Consider the following 23,044-nt stretch of genomic DNA (forward strand, 5'->3'; position numbering starts at 1 on the left):
AGAATGTTTAGCTATTTTTTTTTGGACCACAATCTATATTTAAGAAAAAATCCTTAAATCCTGCTTCTTTCTCATTGCCCACTGAGTCTAATACGAGTCTGTCATTTCCTGATCTGTAGAAAAAAGCTTGCAACAATAATCTCATTATGACTTACTTTACGCAGGCAGATAGTCACCCAAGTAATCACTCAGAAGAATGATTATGGGCATCTGATGTTCCCTGTAAACATGGGACCCAACAGAGAAAGAGAGCAAGAATCATTTATTGTCAGAGCTGCTTGGCTTTTAGCTCACCTACATAGCAAGTGATTGTCGGCCTAGTTAAATATAGTCATTCATCGATGAATGACTTCCTGTTTGCTCTGAATGGAGGTAGGCAGCCAAAAGAAATCCCCGATGCGAGCTTCCTCCATTCAGTAGACGATTATTGCTTCTGTATGAAAACACTATGGTGATAATTGTTGGGGCGGCTATCGGGTGCTTAAGCACCAAACTGTCATCCTGTGTAATAGTACTATAACATCACCGGCAGCATTACACTGAAAGGCAACACCTATAAGTAGAAAACACATTCAAAACAGGCATAAGCTGTGACTACCCACCCATCCCTGCAAAATGACCTCTGCATGGGTCATAGAGCATGGTAAGAACAGTCTCCCATACAAGTTAAAGCGTCACCTCCTGTCCATTGTGTGAGTGGCCTATAAAGCTGCTGTAAGGGATCTTTCCAAGCGCTGGTAAGTGTAGCTCAGGAAAGATGTCTGCTCCCATACTCATGTACAGACAACAGGATAAGACATTCTACAGATATAAAAAAAATAAAAAATTGGAAAAATGGAAAATGTTTTAAATCAATAAAAAATAGAGATGATTTATTCCCTTTAAATATTATCTTTTAGATATTTTTATGTAATGTAATTTTGTTTTACCTTTTGTTTCAGGAGCCGGATTTAACGGAAGTAGTCAGCACTATTGCCAGCTTTAATAAGTAAGTTTTTGCTACCTCTGATAATAAGGCGGATAATAAGATTTGCTACAATTTGGTTACATAATATCTAGGGATGAGCGAGTATACTCGCTAAGGCACTACTCGCTTGAGTAATGTGCCTTAGCCGAGTATCTCCCTGCTCGTCCCTAAAGATTCGGGGGCCGCCGCAGCTGACAGGTGAGTTGCGGCAAGGAGCAGGGGAGAGCGGGCAGGAGAGAGGGAAAGAGAGATCTCCCCTCCGTTCCTCCCTGCTCTCCCCCGCTGCTCCCCGCCCCGCGCCGGCCCCCGAATCTTTAGGGACGAGCGGGGAGATACTCGGCTAAAGCACATTACTCGAGCGAGTAGTGCCTTAGCGAGTATATTCACTCATCCCTAATAATATCCAAATAAAGACAAAGGGGAAATGTATTATTAAATTTGTGCTACAATTCTGATGTTAACAAGTTACAAATTATGGTGCATGGTACAGGCTTTATGTTTTATTAATGATTCTTTGATAGCTTTTCAAAAGTGGCAAGAAAAGTAGACCTCATATAAATTGGCAGATTTACTATGATTTGCACTGAAAAGTGACAAATTATAGCGCCAATCTATGCCTTATAGCCGGTATAAATTTCAATTAGTGATGCCCAAAAATGCATAAAATATATTATGCGCTGTGCGCCTCATTTAGCACATCTTATTTCAATTGATTTTGGTTTTAGACTGGTACAGGAAACCTCTTTTTATGGCTTCTCAAGGTCTTCTGTTATCTTTTATTCATAGCCCATGTCAGGAGATTTTCTGTATCCTAAAACAGCGAATGTAAATAGTAGAGCACAAATACTGTTTTATATGATTTCAGAAAATGGTAAAAACGGACCACAGCTGCAATTTGTTTGCAATGTTCAAGCATATCTTCAAAAGAACATGTAGAAAAATGTCTGAACAGAGGTTCTCTTTAAAGGGAAAGTGTCATCAGGAAATTAGCTATTATGAAAATCATATTTTTGCATTAAAAAAAAACAAATAATTTTACAATTATATGTACCGTACTTTCATTCACAATCTGTATTTAAAAGCAATCCTAAAAGCCTGCATTCTTCACACTGACCACAGAGCCTATTAGTTTGTCACTTCCTGATCTGTAGAGAGAGCTGCAGCAGACAGAGAGGTGACGCCTTTATGTAGATAACACAGGATCTTCCATTTACAATAGCTATAAGCCGCGACTATCTACTCCCCTCCTTGCTAAATGACCCCTGCGCAGGCCACACAGCATGCCTAGAACAGTCTCGCATACAAGTCAATATGTCAATCATTTCCATTGTTTAAATGGCCCATGAAGCTGCTTTAAATAATATCTCTAAATGTTGTTAAATGTAGCTCAGGAAAGATGGTCGCCTCATAGTCATGTATAGGGCTTTGGGTATATTTTGGGTGTTCCAAATCTTATAAAATACTAATAGAATGGAGAAGTCCGAGAACAGAATGACTACACTCGCTTTTCTAGGGTAATCAAGTAAGTTCTTCTGTTTATTGCCTTAACAAGAAGAAGTATAAATACAAAGACATTTGCAACAACGCTAGAACAGGCCTCACTTGTAATAATTATAATTTTTTTTTTATAATTCATATCTTTGGTTATTAAAACTAAACAAGAGCAGTGATGTCTTACTTGTGAGGCAGGATATATCTCAGGCTATTGGAACTATGTCTCATGAGACTTCTGTAAAATGACTTCTTATGGAGAAGTGGTGCTGATAGCATCAAGGTTGTGTAGTCTGGTCCTCTTGTCTCAAAGCATGGGAAGTTCTGACCAAGCAAGACTCTACTAGATGTAATATCTGCCAAGTTCTCATGAAGGAAAATGTCAACAATTTTATATGACAGGCTGAAGCATACAAGATGGCAGATGGATACAACATGGATACATACTTATTACTCTAACAATGGCCAACAGAATAAAACATTCACCAATTAGAAAACAAAAACAGATGACTAAAATGAAAAATGTTTCTCCATCTGGTTTTAATTAATAAAAAAATGTTGGCGATATAGTCCCTTTTCTGTGGTGATATTGTAAAATTACATAAACTAGCTGCTTCTTTCATTCATTAGACATTCAAATAATAATTTTAGACCTTGAGAGGAATTTAACAATCTTTAAAAAAATTCCTTCACGTAAGAAAAAGCACAAAATAATAATTACTCACACTTCCACCACTGTGCCTCATCGCCAATCCAATCACGTTCATCACCCATCACCATCATGGACACTTCAGCTAATAAGTAGCCTCAGCAGTTCCTTGATATTCATGCAGACATGAGTACTGAGGGCTGGGATTGGCTGCAGTAGTCATTTGAGCGATGAATATGACACCGCTTCCTGTTTTCAATGGGAACCAGAGTGAAGAGGACTGGAGGTAGAAGGGTAAGTAATGGCTATTTTATTATTTTATGCTATTTCATTCCCCTGTAGAACATTTTGTAAAGGGAAAACCCATTTAATTCTGGTTCCACGTGTCTGAGAATCTCGCATGAGTTTTTTGTGCTGCAAGAGGCACAAAACTCGCACAAATATGAACCCCATTCTTATGAATAGTCATATACATGAGCAATGTTTCCCGCACCGCATCACGATGGGGGAAGAGATCCCTGTATGTCCTATCTTTTCATGATGCTTGGAATGTATCACCCATTGTTTTCATTGGGACAATAAAACACATTTCACGCCATGCAATGTGTACGAGAGTGCGATGTGAGGTTTCCCATTGAAAACAATGAGACATGCTTGCTAATCTTGACACACCCATGAAAGCCATGCTGAAGGATCGCTACTTCACAGAAGTGATGAAAGGCATTTTTGACAGAAAAATGCCTTGCATCTGCGAAAAAATGCCTGTTGGCGAATGCGATATTGGGCTGATTTTCTTGGCCTGATATTGCACTCATCCATTTGTAGGGGCCCTAAGATGAATATTTTGACTCCTGATATGCTGGTGATTTTTCTAGTGTTTCTCATATGCTGCATTCTTGTTTTGTATGCTTATCATTAGGTACATGCAATATAAACTTATAGAATATTTAAAAAAATTCTGCGACATTGTATGCTTCCTAAGTTTCTACCAAAGAGATATCCTAATTTACCAATCACTAAATATTCTTCTGCTTTTCAGATTAGAGCTGAAGTCTCCCGGCCTCTACCGCTGCCACAAAACTGGAATCAAATTCCTGGTGAACAGTCCAGTTATTATTAACTGTATGATTGATTCCTGGAGCGATCACTTAAAAGACATCGCAGACAATTATCAGATTCTAGGAACGCTGTTTAACATAACAGTATATGGTGAACCTAATGCCGTGTCAGCTGTGTACCTACCTCACTACCTGTGCTTAAAGAGTAAGTCCACTGCTATAATAGGCACACTCCACTGTTACTATACATGCTGAACATATTATGTCAACTTCAGAGTGTAGAATAAGAAAGAAAAATGTTAAAATATCATAAGGGAAACTAAAAAGATAGCACATGCCATGAAAACTCTTCACAATGTGATGAGGTGTGACAACCAGGTGGCATTCTACTGCTGTGTTGTCATCTCCTCCCTATTTCTTTATTGTTGGGGTAATTAACCAAACAACTGCAGCCACACCTTGCTTGAAGAGGATTTCCTGATTGCTTATCATCTCCTTGAATAGTTCTGTTTTCTGCAATGTGTTGCTGGTTATAGTGTAAGCACTGTGCATTAAATTTCAGTATTCCTTGTATGTTCTAGTATCTTTTTTTTCTAGTCTAGCTTTGTTACTTGTTAGTATAATCTTCTTCCTGTTGTTATTTCTAGTCTAATCCTTGTTTCTTGACCTTATAGTTTGTCATTTATTTTTATTGGATAGTATCTGTCCAGTCTTGCTTTTTAGTTCAGTTATGGTCAGTTTGGCTTTCTTGTCTCTGGGTCTTAATGACCTCATAGTTTTTCAGGGTCAGTGTTTTAGATAGGGGCAGTGGTGTCTGGTATTAATATTAGCATCAATGATAGATTAGGGAAAGGCATAAAGTGAACCATCATTTAATTTTTTTTTACATGTACAGAATAGGGGATTCTAAGCTTTGTTGCAAAATGTTTTATTAGCCTATTTTGTAATTTTAAAAAATCCTTCTTTGCTATGCAGCTAGTTGAAGGGATTGCTAGGCAAATCTGTATCCACCTAGCTGCATAGCAGTAGTGGAGGGTGCTCTAGCTGTGTCTGCACTGTTCTCTATAGAACACCTGCAGATACAGCTGTTCCTATTACAGCGCTTTATTAATAAATATTAGATCTATATTTTATTATTTGTTTAGCCCTTTTACAATTGTGCCTTCTTCTCTGTCCCCCTGCATTGCTGCTGTTCTTCTTCGCTGGTCTTGATATCGATGTCTACTCCCCTTCACAGTAACCACTCCTCACCAGACCCAATTCATTGTCTGTGCCTCAGTGCATTGTGTGACATACACACCTGATGCACTGACACAAAACAGTACATTGGGTCCGGCAGGGAGCGGGTGCTGTGTGCGAACTGGAGTCCTGACATCATGGTGCTCAGGATGTGGGTGCTGATGCCAGGAGAACAGGTGGTAATGCTGTTGCTTCCAATTAGCAGGCAGCCAATCTAACAACTGCAGTATGAAATCAAAGCAGACCGAGATAATAGAATCTTGTCAGTTTGGCATTGTGCTGGAGGAAGTAATTATCAAACCGGGGGGGTTACATCTCAAATTCTCTGATAATTTCCATAATATGTTGTGGCAATATAGGGAGTATTGAGCTCTTGGGAATGCCATCTGTCCTCTACCTAGATGGGTAGTTGCACCTCAGTAACCCACATCCAGGCCAGAATTGTAGTTAAACTTAGGAAGTTCATTTATTTTAGTAAGATCACAGATATCAAAGGTAACATGATCTTCGTACTGTTGTTATAGTCACAGTGCAGTCATACATGATAAACATCCTTGATCATCTGTCAACTGAGTAGCACAGGTTATCTTACACTCACTATATCAGGCCTAGTGCCTCAAACACAAAGTTCATCACATTTGTTACCCATCAAGGTGTCATCCTAGGGGCATCCTCCCCTGTCAGGATCCTGGCTTTCAGACACCATTAGTTTGTATAGCAGCAGCCTCAGTGCTCAATGCGTCTGTGTTAGGTCTGCTACTCATGTCTGCGGCTCTCTTGCTGTTTCAGGCAGACTTGGGCATCACTCTGCTCCTTCTCTATAAATGTACTTGTTTCTTCTTCTTTCTATCAGCACTGTACTAGTTCACTCTGCTCAGTGCTCACTGCACAGCTACAGCTTAACTGGCAATCACCTTCCTATTTAAGGGAGCTGGGAATGCTCCATCTTGGCCTTAGTATTGGTGTGAGGTTTTTTTTAGACATTCAGCACATCTAGGTCATTTGTTACAAGACCGTTCTTATTGGGAAAATCACCCTGCTTGCAGGCAGGGGACTTCCCATTTTCCTGAGTAGCTAAGAGGAAATTTCCCATGAAATGGCACATCTGACCACTGGAGTCAGCTGCCAGCCACACCAGATCTGGTCCCAAAGCCAGGCTGGTTGGTGGGCACAGTGGGTCCACAATCAGAGTCCCTAACAGTCTGGAGGTTTTAACTCCTGCAGACACATCTTTACAGCTCTCCCTGCTGAATAGCAGAATGCCTGTTTTACAGCACTCTGCAGGCCATTCTGTGTACTGATTTGCCACAATGTATAGCATGTCTATATCTCTCAAGCAATATGGCATTTTTTTTTTATATGGGACAATTGTCAGGCGCAGATGTGTCTGACCGTTGTTCAGTGATAATTGTTTCTGTGCTATCACCCAAGAGCAATGATTGCTCAGTGCAGGGGCGTAACTATAGGGGGTGCAGGGGATGTGGTTGCACCTGGGCCCAGGAGCCTTAGGGGGCCCATAAGGCCTCTCTTCTCCATATTGGGAGCCCAGAACTATGCAAAAAGCATTATATTTGGAGACCCTGTTACAGATTTTGCACTGGGGCCCAGAAGTTTCAAGTTACGCATCTGGCTCAGTGAATGGAGGTGGATCACTCCAGCCGCCTGCCTGCATTCACAGTAAACTGACACTTGTTCATAGATGTACCTGTTTACACGGGCCGATTGTTGTTTGGCTTTTATGCCTGTATAAACTGAGCGATAAATGATAAGTGAAGAAATTATCATTCATTGCTCAGTTGCTGCAAGCATTTACACCAAACAATAATAGATTGGATTCCTGCGATCCATTCAGAATCTGAATGATCATCGTTCCGTATAAAAGGGCCTTACAGTCTGTATGAGAGGTAATAGTTCAACCTTTGTCATTTTTGTGAAAAAACTGTACTGTATAAGCAGATGACTCCTACCTTACAGACAAGATTATTCTTTTACCACCCAGCAGTTTCTTTCTGCAGGAAAGTACTTGACAGTAAACAGCTGTTGCTCCGGGTGTATAAGGGCTAGTGACATGGTGGCTATCTAAGATTCTTGGCTGTAAAATGACACCAAAAGCATGCTTGTAGCCTTTACAGAACCGGAGTTACAGTCTATTGAAATGGAGTGGGGAATACTGAATCAACAGCTGTGATTTCAGTCAGTGTGTGCAGAGCAGAGAAGATCTGTGATCCTCCTGCACTCTGATTCTCACATATGGAGATTTCCCCAGAGTAAAATGATCAGTATTTGCTCATCTTATAACTCATTTACCCCATTTAACCCTGAAAATTCTGCAGTTATTGCTGATTGTGGCATCCAAACGCTTTTTATAGGAAAAAAAAGAATGTAAAAACTTTTTTCTCTTACACAAGGTTATTGAAAAAATGAAAATAAACAAAAAATCCCTGCAATTATTAATATTGCCACATCTATAAAATATTACATATTTATCAAGCATGGAAAATCCCTGGAAAAAAAATAAGATGCAAAATCAACATTTCTAGATCATCTCACTTCCCATAAACAGAAATAAGAAAAAATTTAAACTCTATATACTGTACCTGTAAATGGTATAAAAAAACAACCAGTTGTCTCACAAATAAATAGGCCTGATACAGCTCTGGTAAATGAAAAATAAAAAATGTTCTGGTCCTGAAATGTGACGCCACACAAAATGTATTTATGTAAAAACAGAAAGGTTTTATATTGCGCAAAAGTGGTAAAACATAATAAAACCTCTATAAATTTGGTGTTGTCATGATTGTAAAGACGAGTAGAATGAAAGTCACATTCTATTTATACCACATTGTGAATGCCATAAAAATAAATCCCAAAAATCAGTGGTGGAATAGCTTTTTCTTATTGCCCCAGCAGAAAAATAATAAAAAACATTATGGAATACATTGTATGTGCCCACAATTACTTCCTATAAAAACTAGAACTTGTCCCGCAAAATACAAGTTGTCATGCGGCTACACTGATGATCAAATAATAAAAGTTATTAGAATAAACGTACAGTAGGAAATTAAATAGAAGATTGAAGTGATAACTTGATGTTTTTTGTAGTTTTATTACTTTCTTCATGCAGTACTTACCATATATTTTTGGGGGGACCCCCTTCTTGATACTATGTCATTTTTGAATCCCATAGGCTTTACTGGAGACACATCACACATTAAATGTGCTCACTTTACAGATGGAAACATGATGTTGGTGACACCAACACAGATTGATCCATTTTATATCGCATTAGAGAATCCCACCTTTTCCTGTATGGGGCCTCTTCTGTCCTTCAGAAGGAAGACCCCGATACATGGAACTGTACTGATTTATTTCACCTTACTGTGTCAGGGTGATCCAGATGAGGAACATAGAATCCATCTCTATGTACTGCCGTATTCTAGAAGTGCAGAAGAGGTAAGTGTTGACCATTTTATCACCTCTAGATGAAGCTTCAGCTCTCTCTGAGCTGGTGTGTGTAGACTAGCTGCTATGATGCGTTCTGTACACTACATATGGAAAAAAAACAGCAGATTCTGCTCTCTAACTCTCTGTAGCACACACAGAGAAATAACACCAGAAGCAGGATACTAGAAAAGCACTAAGCACTGTAGGTGTGAATTTAGCAGCTGTAAATCATTTACTATTAGTTTCAGCAGTACATTTCTCCCCATTCCCTATGCTCTCTATAGACTTCTATGGGCAGCCCCCCACCCCCTTTACATCCTGAAGAACTTGAGGAAAAAGGGGAAGGGAGTAGACAGGTGCGCTATCTGGTGTAGTAAGTCCAATAAAGTCAGTGTAAAATATGATAGCTTATACTCTCACCTGGTGAAGTTGTGCTAGAATGCGCACAAGAACATAGAAGCACCACAAAGCCACTAGTGTAATGGCTAAATATAAAGAGGAGTTGCAAGCCTCTATTGGTCCATCAGAGGACCTTTCTAAGAACTGGGAATCATATTGCAGCAAAGAGAGATCCAATAAGGACTCGTTCACATTGGTGTGGAATACATGCAGCTGTTAACTGTGCAAAACATCACAACTGTAACTGTGGAAAACCATTTAAATCTTGCGAAGCCAAGCGAGGGACGAAAAATATGCGCTGCTGAAGAGACAGATTAGAGAAAACCCTGGGCTTCCCTTCATCTCCCTGGGGAGTCCCCTCATCCCCGCAATGAAGGCAACCCCCGGGGCTTCCCTTCATTGCTGGGAGCTCCCTTCATCTCAGCGGGTATGAAGGGGTTCCCCTGCAGGGGAGATGACAGGATTTCCCAGCCACACAGATGGAAGGGTTCCCTGCAGAAGAACCCCTCCATTCGTACTATTGGGAAATCGCTCCATCTTTTCTGTAGTTGAACCCCTCCATACCCACCAAGATGAACGGCGTCCCCAGTGACAAAAAGAAGTCCGTATAATTCCCCATCGGAGAGAACTATATTTTTGCTCCCCCCTGTTCCTCCTGCCCCCGAATCTGTTTGCCCGAGTAGGCAGTTACTCGAAAAAAAGCGATGCTCATTCAAGTAATTGCTCTAAACGAGCCTGCTCGCTCATCTCTAGTAGTTATCATATTTGGCTATCACATAAGAACAGGCTTTTTTGTTTGGAAAGTCCGTGACCATCCTGTGAGCCGTCATCCATATATGTGCCTGGCACCCTGCAGACTCTAAAAGGTTATTTTGTTAGACTTTGCTAGATGTTTTTATTATTTTCTCTACATTCTGAAAATAGGAAAAATATCATTTCTGGATTAATTTGTCTTCCTTTAATTTAGAACCTTGACAAAGAAAATGAAAAATTTGGATATCAGAGAATTAAAAAACCTGAACATACTGTGGACCCCGTATATAGTAAAGTAAAATACCATGTCACAGGGCATCCGGGAGTATCGGTTCATCCTAAGGTATTAATATGCTACAATAAACCTGCACATTTAGGCCTCATGCCCACGGCCCGAGACGGACTCTGCCAGCGGAATAGCGCAGCGGAGTCCATCATGGTACCCCCCCAAAGACCCCATACTCACCTCCCAGATCCACTGTACGCATCCCGCCTGGCAAGCCAGCGTGCATGTGCAGTACAGCATGTGACGCGCCGGCAGTGCCAGATAACACGGCCGGCGGTGGGTGGGGACGCGTAATTGCGCCATGCTTCTGCCGTGCTACAGCTGAAGAATAGCGTGATAGCCGGCCTCCATTGACTACAATGGAAGCCGGCCACACGTATTACCGTGGCAATTAGAGCATGCTGCGGTTTCTTAAATGAATTTTGCTGTAGAATTCCACAGCCTGAACATTGAGATATTAGGCTCAATAGAACCTATCACCATAGCTGCGGCCGTGGGCATTGGCCCTTATTGGCACTTGTTTATGGTTTATATGTGTTCTCTGTATAATTGGTCGTTGATGATGATAACAAAATGAAAGAAGTTTGTAGCGTCACAAGTCTCCAAAACTAATAATATAAAAATGAAACAGTCTGATATTGTATGGCAGGCAATATGCAAAGTTATTCCTACTTCTGTTATATCAGATTTCGGTTAGGCTTTTGTGTAATGTTGTTACGTAAAAACTATAGAAGGTGTGAAGCGCTTCTGTCTAGAGGCTTAATACATAGTAGGACCATGGAGGTGAGGAATAGAGATGAGCGAGCACGCTCATTTAACCCTTTCCAATCCACTGATGATTAAAGACATTATGATTTAAGGCTGTACAGCTCTGATGTTGCAAGACGCCCATTGGGGTTCTCTTACTGTATATGCTGCTTGAGCCTATCCAATGTGTCCCCTCATGCAGTACTGGCTTTAGCCAGCATATAGCGCCATTGTATAATAGGAGAAAAAGAGTAAGCCCCCTAGGAAAACCAGGATACAAATCGGATTGGAAAGGGTTAAGGCTGCTGCTCGATCAAGTAGCAGTCTTATCGAGTAACTGTGTGCTTGCTGAGCAGCATGTGGGGGGGAGGGGCGGCGGGGGCCAGCGGAGGGGGGAAAAAAGAGAGAGAGATCTCACTCTCCCCTGCTCCCTCTCGCCGTACCCCCGAATGCTGCTCGGCGAGCACACAGTTACTTGATAAGTCTGCTACTTGATCGAGCAGCAGTCTTAAACGAGCGTGCTCGCTCATCTTTAGTGAGGAAATAAAATGTGATGGTAAAGTGAGGAGGTGCTGCCTGGCCGGGTGGACGCCTCACTAGGAGTGGGCATAGGACAACAGAAAATGTAGACTAAAAAACTGGTATATAGTGGCATTGAGCATAAATTAGGCGCCCTCTCCATGGGTGGACCTAGGGAGGAGACAATCCTTCCAACCAACCGCATGCTGCCCGGCGAGTACACAGTTACTCGATAAGACTGCTACTCGATCAAGCAGCAGGCTTAAACAAGCGTGCTCGCTCATCTTTTTTAGAAACCCAAACTAACTGGATTTCTCTATCATTTCTTGCCTTATAAAGATAAACATGAAAGTGTCCAAATCATTTGATTGAACATATACTTAATATATTTAGATGGATTCTGTCACCAGGTTCATGAAGTTTGATTCTGTGATTCACTCCGAGTCACAGAGGTGAGTCGTGCCGGCTTCTCCCCACCTGTATCATGCAGACTGAGGGCTCTCCTTTTGTGTATATGGAGACAGCTGTCAGTCTACATGATAGGGGCGGAAAGAGGCTGCCGCAGCCCGCCTCCATGGCTTGGAGTTCAGCTCTGGCTCATACTTCATGAACCTGGTGGTACAATCCCTTTAACAAAAGGTTTCATAGAAGAGTCCCTAATCCGGTCCCTTTACATTTTTCAGACTCTGAAGTTCCAATCAGAACCTCATCAATTTACTGAGATCCGACTGATGCAAAAAAATACTGATATTGTTCTGTCCGTTGCCAGAGAAGTATCTGAAGGTCCGGTCTGGGAAGCCCACCTGCCAAACAGTAAATTGTTTAAATTGTACCTTTATTTTAACTACAATACTGATTTATTTATATACGAGCAAAAAATCAGTTGTGCAAAATAATATGTTGGAGAATTGTTGTTCATTTCTTACATTTTTCATAAAACATTACATAATAGAAACTGCGGGAGCGTCTGCTATATGGTAATCCTCCAGGGCAGGAGATGTGGACCCCTCCTATGTGTCGCCGCGTGGTTTTTAGAACTTTTTTTGTTTGTTTTATACTGCGTCCTGTGTTTTTTTTATGGTTTTATTTTTTGTTTCCTAGCATGCTTCAATTATGTACAGTAGTCCCTGAACACATAATGGTAATTAGTTCCGGGATGACCATTGAATGATTAAAATATTATATACTGAAACCAGAACTCGGTGCAAAACTGGTAATTGGTTCTGAGGGCCCAAAATGTCATCAAAAGTAATACAAAATGAAGGTTCCCGGGGGACAAATATGTTTTAGGATATGAATCACCAAATGCCTTTTACATATAAGGATTTATTTTATAGGTGACATTAGGAACATTATACAATTACTGCCGCGGCGTACACTCCATGAAGGTAGGTGAATGTGTACATAACTCTGTTTAACCCCTTAAAGACCAGAATGTTTCCATCCCAAAGAACCAGACACATTTTAGCGGGTTTCTACATGTGTGGTTTTAGCGCTAGCTTTTCTTTCTGGCAAAATTATTTTTGCTGCATTTTTTTTTTCAGCACATATATGGTTATTTTTAATACTTTTTTTCTTTGATATTTCTTTCCGTTTCTTTGTTTTAACGTGTAATGTGGTACAAAAAGTGAATAAAAGTTTTAAATTTACAGTTCTTTATTTTTAGAATTATTATATTTACTTTAAAATGAAGAACAGGAATTGGTTCGCCATTTTGTTTTGGGCATTGTGAGATCTGTGGCAGACAGCCGAGAGCCCGACCCACTCCTTCTAGATCCAGGAGCTTTAATCCTGCTTTGTATATTTACAATCAGCTGGGATTACAGCCCAGGACCAAAAGCCCTCTCTTAGTAAGACCTCATTTACACTGACAGATAGTCGCTCAAACGATAGTTTGAGTGACAGCTTTAAGCGATCATCTTTGCATAGTCTATAGTAGTTAATCAGCTACTAAAGATCTATGCAGGTAGAGCAGGACACCATCGCTATCACTCGGTGAACAATACAGCTGCTCTGCATAAGCAAACAGCTGCATTGTTCTCCATGCTTGCAGCTTGCCTCCCGCTGTGAACTACCAGCGGGACACGAGCTGCAAGAATCTTATAAGCACTGACGACTGTGATAACATGCTGCACCGCTGATAAGAGTTCATCACTCAATTCTAGAAAACTAGAATTGAGTGAGGAACGAATCGTGCACGAAAACTGCATGATGGCCCTTCCTTTAGACACAATGGTTATCGCTTAAAAAACATTGGGTCTAAATGGACCTTTAGTGGGAGGCATTGTTAATTCATGTCTCATGCTAAGGGCGTATTCAGATGGCGGTAGGGGCAACTACACTCTGCAGTACGGAGCATAACTGTGCCTGAACAAGGGATATTTCCTCTCCCTCGCTGGCAGTTCAATCTCCTCACCAGAGCACAGGAGTTTGAAAAAAGAGGCGGGAAGACAGCAGCTATCCGATCTTCCCTGCATGGTGTATTCACTGCATGCAGGGAAGATCGGCCAGCCACTGACTTTTTGCCTCTTTTTTAAATTCCTGCGCTCTAGCAGAGTTTGAACTGCCTGAGAAAGGGAAAAGATTACCCTTGTTAAGGTGCAGCTACACTCCCTACTGCCAAGCGTTGTTGTCCCTATGGCACTGTGAATAAGCCCTAAGGCTGTATTTACACGGGCTGTTGAGTTCTATGTGTTGTGAGACAGACAGAACTCGCACAAGAACCAAATAATTTCAATGGGTTAATATAGATTTTTCTCTTGCAGTGATAATGTGACGTAGAAAGATTGCAGCAGGTCTTCTTTTTCTGAGGTTTAGTAGAAAAACTTGTCCATTATTTCCTATGGCAATATCCAAAAATCGCATTGCACTTGCATCCATTCAATTGGCATACCGGTGCATTGTTTTTTTCCCTATTTTAAAGGAGATGTCCCGCGCCGAAACGGTTTTTTTTTTTTTTTAACCCCCCCCCCGTTCGGCGCGAGACAACCCCGATGCAGGGGTTAAAAAAACCACCCGCACAGCGCTTACCTGAATCCCGGCGGTCCGGCGTCTTCATACTCACCTGCTGAAGATGGCCGCCGGGATCTTCTACCTTCGTGCACCGCAGCTCTTCTGTGCGGTCCACTGCCGATTCCAGCCTCCTGATTGGCTGGAATCGGCACGTGACGGGGCGGAGCTACACGGAGCCGCTCTCTGGCACGAGCGGCTCCATAGAAGACTGCTGAAGACCCGGACTGCGCAAGCGCGGCTAATTTGGCCATCGGAGGCCAAAAATTAGTCGGCTCCATGGAGACGAGGACGCTAGCAACGGAGCAGGTAAGTATAAAACTTTTTATAACTTCTGTATGGCTCATAATTAATGCACAATGTACATTACAAAGTGCATTATTATGGCCATGCAGAAGTGTATAGACCCACTTGCTGCCTCGGGACAACCCCTTTAAGTATTGGAACAACATTCAATTTTTTTCATGTGTGTGAAAAAAGCTGCATGAAAACCGCATTTACAACAATGTGATGTGATGCGTTTTTAATGCCAAACACATCACAATTGCAGAAAAAGTGAGTGTGATGTAGGTCTGATTGACCCGCCACTATAAATACAGCCTTGCTATTGGATCGTACTCGGCAATTTCCAGCGCAGTCATAGAAATGAATATAGCGGTGGCATGTATGCGTAACCTCTAGGGATGAGCGAGTATACTCGCTAAGGCACTACTCGCTCGAGTAATGTGCCTTAGCCGAGTATCTCCCTGCTCGTCCCTAAAGATTCGGGGGCCACCGCAGCTGACAGGTAAGTTGCGGCGGGGAGCAGGGGAGAGCGGGCGGGAGAGAGGGAGAGAGAGATCTCCCCACCGTTCCTCCCCGCTCTCCCCCGCAGCTCCCCGCCCCGCAACGGCTCCCGAATCTTTAGGGACGAGCAGGGAGATACTTGGCTATGGCACATTACTTGAGCGAGTAGTGCCTTAGCGAGTATACTCGCTCATCCCTAGTAACCTGTAAGGAGAATTTATGTGTTTATCAAAGAGAAGATGATCCCAGATCCCGTGCAGAAGTCTGGGCCCAGGAGAAACACATCACACCAGCCTGTGCGGTATCAGATGATTTCTAATTTATTCTAAGGTGGTCAAAGATTATATACTATAAATGACATCACAGCAAAAGTATATACCTCCAAGGTGAATAAGGATACATAAGAGGCTAAAATAAAAGTGATTAACATAAGTTACACCTCCTTAAGTGTATCTATTACATACAATAAGACCGTCATAAATTCAGGAGAAAGGAAGGCCTGGGAAGGCGCCATACAGTTTATTCTGCTTCTCCCTGTATATGTTATTCTATAAACATACATGAGTGATTTAGTAGACTGTCTTATCTTCTAATCTTTCTTCCTCAGAATACATGCAGGCCTATAGAAGGGTTTTGTTTAACTCCTTCACTACTTAAACCAGTATCATGCTATATATCCCTAATGTACAATGCAATATAGAATAATTAACTGATACATTGATCTACAATTTTCTTAACATAACCTCTACTACATTCATGTAGGGACTGTTGGACTCCCACTAATCATAAAGTTACCCTCAATCTGTAGATAAGAGATAACTGTAGAATCCTAGAATGGTAGAGTGGGAAGGGACCTCCAGGGTCATTGGGTCCAATCCCCTGCTCAACCCCCTGTCCAGTCTCTGTTGGAAGACTTCCATTGAAGGAGAACTCACCACCTCCCGTGGTAACCTGTTCCACTCACTGATCCTCCACACTGTCTAATATCTAATCTGTGTCTTCTCCCTTTCAGTTTCATCCTATTGCTTCTAGTCTTTTGTTGTGCAAAAGAGAATAGTGCTCATCCCTCTGCACTGTGACAGCCCTTCAGATATTTGTAGACAGCTATTAAAGGGGTTGTCCCGCGCCGAAAAGTTTTTTTTTTTTTTTTTCAATAGGCCCCCCGTTCGGCGCGAGACAAACCCAATGCATGTGTTAAAAAAAAAAAATGTTTAGTACTTACCCGAATCCCCGCGCTGCAGCGACTTCTTCCTTACCTTAGCAAGATGGCCGCCGGTATCTTCACCCACGATGCACCGCGGGTCTTCTCCCATGGTGCACCGTGGGCTCTGTGTGGTCCATTGCCGATTCCAGCCTCCTGATTGGCTGGAATCGACACACATGACGGGGCGGAGCTACGAGGACCAGCTCTCCGGCACGAGCGGCCCCATTCACCAGGGAGAAGACCGGACTGTGCAAGCGCGTCTAATCGGGCGATTAGACGCTGAAATTAGATGGTACCATGGAGACGAGGACGCCAGCAACGGAACAGGTAAGTGAATAACTTCTGTATGGCTCATAATTAATGCACAATGTACATTACAAAGTGCATTAATATGGCCATACAGAAGTGTATACCCCCACTTGCTTTCGGGGGACAACCCCTTTAAGTCTCTTCTCAGCCTTCTCTTTTGCAAGTTAGTTGTTTATATCTTTAAAGAACTTCTTTAAGGAACAATAAAAATAGAACACTCAGATTTATTTTTATTCATTCAATTCAAAAGGTGAAACCTGCTGCGGAATCACACCAAAATCCACTATATGTGAATGAACCTTAAGGGTATGGTCACATGGTGGATTTTGCTACCGAATCTTTCGGACTGAATCTTCCTGTAGAACGCAGCAGAAATCCGGGGCTACTCTGCCACAAATATGCAAGTGGATTTAGTCCTGTTAATGGGCTAAAAATCAGCCACACACAGTATCCCTGTAATCCTCATGGTCCGAGTAATTAGCTCCATACTGTCATTTAACAAGACCTAATGTACTAAGACCAACATTACCAATAGTAACACTATCTAAGGGGCAAATAATCCCTCCACACCATGATCACATATTACCCCAGCTTAGTGATTATTACCAACATACTGTCACAGCTCTCCCGCTCACCTTCAGATATAGGGATGATTTGATCGCTGAGGTCTGTTCCTGGCAGCAGTTATAATGTGTGCGTGTCACATTATCGCTTTACCAGGAGCTCAGCGGGTGAACAGTGTGGACAGTGCAGACTGCAGAGGCTGGGGGCCAGAGATGCTGCACAGGTGAGTCTAAAGCCCCATTTACACGCAACGATTATTGCTCAAAATTCACTAAAACTATATATTTTGAGCAATTATCATGCGCGTAAATGCTACCATTGTTTGCCTTTTAAGCTGAGCAACGATTTGTATGTGAGCATAAAATACATAATTTGGCCAGAGAACTGATAGCAGGTACTGCATGCTGTGATTCTCCATGGGGAGTGCTGATTACATTGTATTCATCTTGCTGTTGCAAGGCAAAACAAAGGAGCTGTATTCAAAGAACAGACTACCTGCTGTCCTCTACATACAGCTCAGGGAAGCTCATTTACATGCAAATGAAGGTAATAAGCTACTAATGGACATTAGTGGCCATTAGCAGCTTATGCAAAACGATTGCACAAACTGTTAATCATCCGATCTTTTGAAAAAAATTTGAGCCAGCATCTTTGCATGTAAATGGGGCTTAACTTTTGTTTTTTTTACATTATCAATAGAGTTAGTTTGGGTGACTGTGGTTCCCCCTGGAGCCTCGGGCCTAAAGCAGCCGCTCCTGCCGCCCCTATTATAATCCACCATTGCTGGTGAGACATTAGATGATCTATGAGATTCTCATTAATTGCCCTTATAGTGATTTGATTACAGTGCTGTGCACTTTTTAGACATCTTCTGAGTTCTTTGCTAAATAAGAATGAACTTTGCAATTAAGCAGAAATGATATCATATTGTTTCTTATTTATTTTCACAGAGAAAATGCAAGATTTAGCATCCGCTACACAAAGGCTTTCACTTCGGGAAGGTATGTTGGGATTTGTGTTTCAGTGTATTTGACAAATTCTTCTAATAGTAACACTACAAGCTGATGATTCTGAAGTAAGTTCTGTCCTGTACATGTCACAGCTCCATGACAAATATATTGTGGCAGAAATGGGATTGTTCCAAGCGCAAAAGGCAGGTTGACGCATAATTGACACTTCTTCACCCACTTAGAAGGGGGTTCTTTACTGTAAGAGCAGTGAGACTATGAAACTCTCTGCCCGAGGAGGTGGTGATGGACACAGAGTGATGTTCACACAGAACGCAAAGAGAAAATGCCAAAAAACTGTTCCTGACAGTGAACACTACTCTAAGAACTAGAAGATGGAAGACCTGTCACTTACCTAACGGGTAAGTGAGGAGTCCCTACCTACAAAAAGAGTCATTGTCCTGATAAGGACAACCCTGCTGTCTTCTCCTGGGCCCTGACTATCCTTTGCAGGAACCCCTGGAGAGGTGCACTGACACAGCAAGGCAAAACAATAAGGGTTAGGGAAAACACCAGAACTAAACACCAACACTTATCTGTAAATCGCAGTATATCTCCCAGCATAGAGACTCCAGCCTATTCCTATCTCTGCTCACAACAACTGAAAAATCAACAGCAAGAGGATGAGGGCAGGGTAGGAATATAAAGCTTTCCAGACCAGCTAATTGGAGAGAAGCTAGCAATCTATGCATCACAAGATGCATTAACCCTTGCCGCCCTGCATAGCAATAGAGTGATGGGTCAGACCCTGTGTTGTGGCCACCATGCCACGACGCCATCATAACTAACAAACCGTGACACTCTAGATTTTAGAGTCAAAGGATTCCAACACACAACAATATATGGGTCTTTTATAAAATGTCCATTCACTGTATATAAGGGCTAAGATAAAAAAGTAGATTAAATAATAATAAATAAAAAATACATGGTCTTTAATCAAACAGTATTTAATGCAAACAATCTCTGTCATTACAGTAAGCTGTGGACTTTCCCAACATCACAGCAATCACTTCTTGGACATTCATCTTGGAGATCTGACCAGACTGATTACTATGGTGGCCCCAGTTCTGGACGATCTTCTCCCTCAGAAGCTAATATCTCATGAACAATATCATAATGTGCACAAAGAAAAATCCACTGAGAAGCAGATGAGGGCGCTCTATGATTGTACTAGTTGCTTGAGGGATGTTGATAAGGACAAAGTCATCAAAGCTCTACGAAGACATAACCCATCATCCAGAATCTGGGAATTAGATTCTCTGTAGAGCAGGTCTCTATCCTGAGAATATGAAATGAGCTCTAGAGGCAAATGATTAGTACTCAGGACTTGCGATGTGTTCCTCATATTCTTGTTATACGCCCCTAACAATCAAGAGACCATAGAGCCACATTGTTACTTCTGCTGCCCGATCTCGAGGTTAAGTACCACTAAACATAACTTGCATATATGACTATAGGAATTATTACCAGACTGTACCCAAACTTTTATATGACCTATCAGAATAGGCTGCGATGTTTGTACGAGTGATGCGAAAAACAATATTGCATTCCCATATCCTGTCAAAGTCAGGGTCTTCAATATTCAGTAGTTTCCTGGGACAGCCATGAATGTGGCTTTGGTCCAATTCTCTCTCTTTTGCTTACAAAGAAGGTTTTTTTTGCATGCGTATAATCCCCCTGCTGCTAAAAGCTAAAGTATCCAGTGGCCACAGGAAACTATTGCATGGATTTCTCCTATTGTCCTAGCCATTCAGGCTAATACAAAATCCCACAGACACCACATTTCTGGATCCCAGAGATGAAAACTGTATTAAAACAATAGGGAAATTAATGATTGAAGATTCTAAATCATCCGTGGGGTATAGACTAATATCACATATCGCCAGGTCAGGAGATAATGCAGAGTCAAACACACCTGCTCCCATCCTTGTGCACTTCAGGATCATCCGCAACTGGTATCAACTGAGAGTATAGTTGATATCTAGTACTAGTGTGACGAACTACATTAACCTTGGAACTATTTTCTTTTTTTTGGAAAAAAAAGAACATTTGTTTCATTACTATTCAACAACACATTGGATGTTTAAAATATTCATGTCACGGTACAGAAATTGTATTGTAACACCAAAAATATGTCAACTTTTTTATTCTTTTTTTTACTGTAAAATCCAATAAAATAATTGAAAGAAAAGAGTATCGGCTAAGTTAATATTCTCCCCTATTCCATGTTTGGTCTCTGTTGATGGATAAAATCATGTTATGAAGTATGTAGGTGATAGCTTCCCCCTAGGAGTCCAAAATATTGAATATTACCAAAATATTGAATTGTATATCCGGAAGTTTCTGGCATCCAATCAGCCTACCCTCCTCTGGTATCACACGTGAGAGGCAGAAGGTGTGGCTGTAGATATCTATAGATAGTTAAGAAATAGAAAGCTGGCTTGGTATCTAAACAGGAAGATAGGCAGATACATACAAACTTACATATTGTGCATATATCGCCATATCCCTACCCATCTCATATCTCTCTATCTATCTATCTATCTATCTATCTATCTATCTATGCATCCATCCATGTCAATGGGTAAAATACTATTTTAAGTGATTGGAATGATTAGCTACCTCTGCAAAGATATGCATAAGTGATTGTATTTTGGAGAATATTTTTACCTCTGCTTATGTACATACAATACTTGATTGGTTTGTTTTGTCTGGCTATAGGGACCATCTTGCCCCGTAGAGTATATTGCGAACTTGCCATTCCTGAAAAGTTATGTTTACATGATTTTATCTCCTTATTTCTGGAGGTTCTTATATTGGCACTATTTATGGCAATTTGTTTCATAATTTGGTTATTGAGAATATTGGACCCCTTGAAGAGCCTATTTGGGAAAATGCATTTTAGTATTTCACATAATATCACTCATATATCTATGGCATTTAGAACCATTCATAGTACTTGTTGTATGATGAAAATATTTGTGGCTGCTATTTGGGTTTATTAGTCCCATATAAAAGCTTTTGATTTATATTGCTGTCATCATCACTAATAAGGCCTAATATAGAGAGGTTAACCATTCCAGCACAGGGCCACTATTATCAGGGAGAAAATGGGATCTAGCATCAGGTATGCTATAGAGTATGATAACACGAAATTTAGTATGACTACTACCGTGTGATCTAGGGCTCCAGACACTTTGTCATCTAAAGGCAGAGCATAGCTCTGGCCCAATTTTCTACCATTTTATCTCACATATTGTAGAGTAAACCCTGGAGTAGCATTGCTCTTAAGTAACACGGTTTTCAACTTAAGTCGATGTGTCAGGGCAGCGGCGGTCCCTCAAATAAAGTTGCATTCCTCAGATAAGGGCGCCGACTGCTCCATGACCCTGGGCGCCGCTCAGTGAGCCGGCGTGCAGTTGATGCTGGTCACTTCCCGCTTCTCCTGCATCAGCGCGCGCCTACTCCTTCCCCTCCCCTCTCCACAGTGCACAGTGCCGCCTGAACATTGCTGTGTCTGCCTGCCTCCTGACAGTACAGCAGCTGAAACCCCAAAGTGCCGGCTGAACGCTGCCTGCTTCCTGAATCCCCACTGTACTGCAAAATGTAAGTACTGTACAGATGTGTACAGTAAAGAAGCGTTTGCAAATACTGCAGTCCTATGTCAAAGCACAGATAAGACAGTGATAATCTTTTTATTATAAAAGTAAAAAACATTACAGGGCGTAATAACAAAAATAGCAAAATAACAGAAAAATTTGCCAAATCCAATCGCAAGAAGCATATATACACACACATTTACAAAACAGAAATATTTGCAAAAATAACAGACAATAACAGAAATATTTGCAAGAAATAATACCCAAACATATTCATACAGTACAGGAGTGAAAAACCGGTCTGGCCGCATCCCCAATCTCACACATCCCATTTACACCACAAAATTTACATAACATAACAAAACCTATCACAACAAAAACAAGACAACCTATTCCATAATCCCGTAGTGCTGCATATTCCAACCTACTAAACAGAGAAAAAACACACATTAGTAAAACAAGAATACCTGCCAATCATGCTTATGAACATAGTTTAGTTTAAAATATACACAAACCGTAATACTAACCCCCTACAAAAACTCAACATAATACCCCCCATGAAAACACATAATACCACCCATGAAACATGATACCACCCACAAAAACACATAATACCACCCATAAACATGATACCACCCACGAAAACACAGAATACCACACATGAAACATGATACCACCCACAAAAAAAAACCCATAAACATATAATACCACCCACAAAACCATATAATGCATGCAAAAATTCCTCTAAAGGAAGGCTGCTCGAGGCCTACCCAACCTTTCAAACTCCAGAGAACGCACCTTCACCAGGTCACCGAGAATATTCCTACTTACCTCGTCCTCGAGGAGGATTTTATGCTGCGTCGATACTATACACCGTGCGCTCCACGTGTAATACCTAACCACTAGACTTACTAAAAATAAAGTGCAGCGGTCCCTGCCACCCAGATCTCTGAATGCTCCATAACACCACTCAGAGTAGGTAAGGTCAGCCAGCCGAGGCCAACCGATGGAAGC

At 41.4% G+C, this 23,044-nt stretch overlaps 1 protein-coding gene across 11 annotated transcripts in view; it reads left to right on the forward strand.

The window, feature by feature from the left end:
• Positions 1-20,622, forward strand: part of LOC136613050 (uncharacterized) — a 185,437-nt gene extending 164,815 nt beyond the window's left edge. For 10 of the 11 annotated variants that reach the window (XM_066593861.1, XM_066593867.1, XM_066593863.1 and 7 more), the window contains 8 exons: positions 942-988; positions 4,147-4,370; positions 8,592-8,857; positions 10,215-10,343; positions 12,236-12,365; positions 12,890-12,940; positions 18,375-18,425; positions 19,407-20,622. In XM_066593861.1, coding sequence (XP_066449958.1) covers positions 942-988; positions 4,147-4,370; positions 8,592-8,857; positions 10,215-10,343; positions 12,236-12,365; positions 12,890-12,940; positions 18,375-18,425; positions 19,407-19,696 — 1,188 coding nt within the window. In that variant the 3' untranslated portion in view covers positions 19,697-20,622. Of the gene's footprint in view, positions 1-941; positions 989-4,146; positions 4,371-8,591; positions 8,858-10,214; positions 10,344-12,235; positions 12,366-12,889; positions 12,941-18,374; positions 18,426-19,406 lie in introns of those variants that run through there. The other variant, XM_066593869.1, reaches the window with a different exon arrangement.
• Positions 20,623-23,044: the final 2,422 nt, after the last annotated feature.

This window comes from Eleutherodactylus coqui, chromosome 2, assembly GCF_035609145.1.
Source record: "Eleutherodactylus coqui strain aEleCoq1 chromosome 2, aEleCoq1.hap1, whole genome shotgun sequence".
In the NCBI taxonomy this organism is placed as follows: Eukaryota; Metazoa; Chordata; class Amphibia; order Anura; family Eleutherodactylidae; genus Eleutherodactylus; species Eleutherodactylus coqui.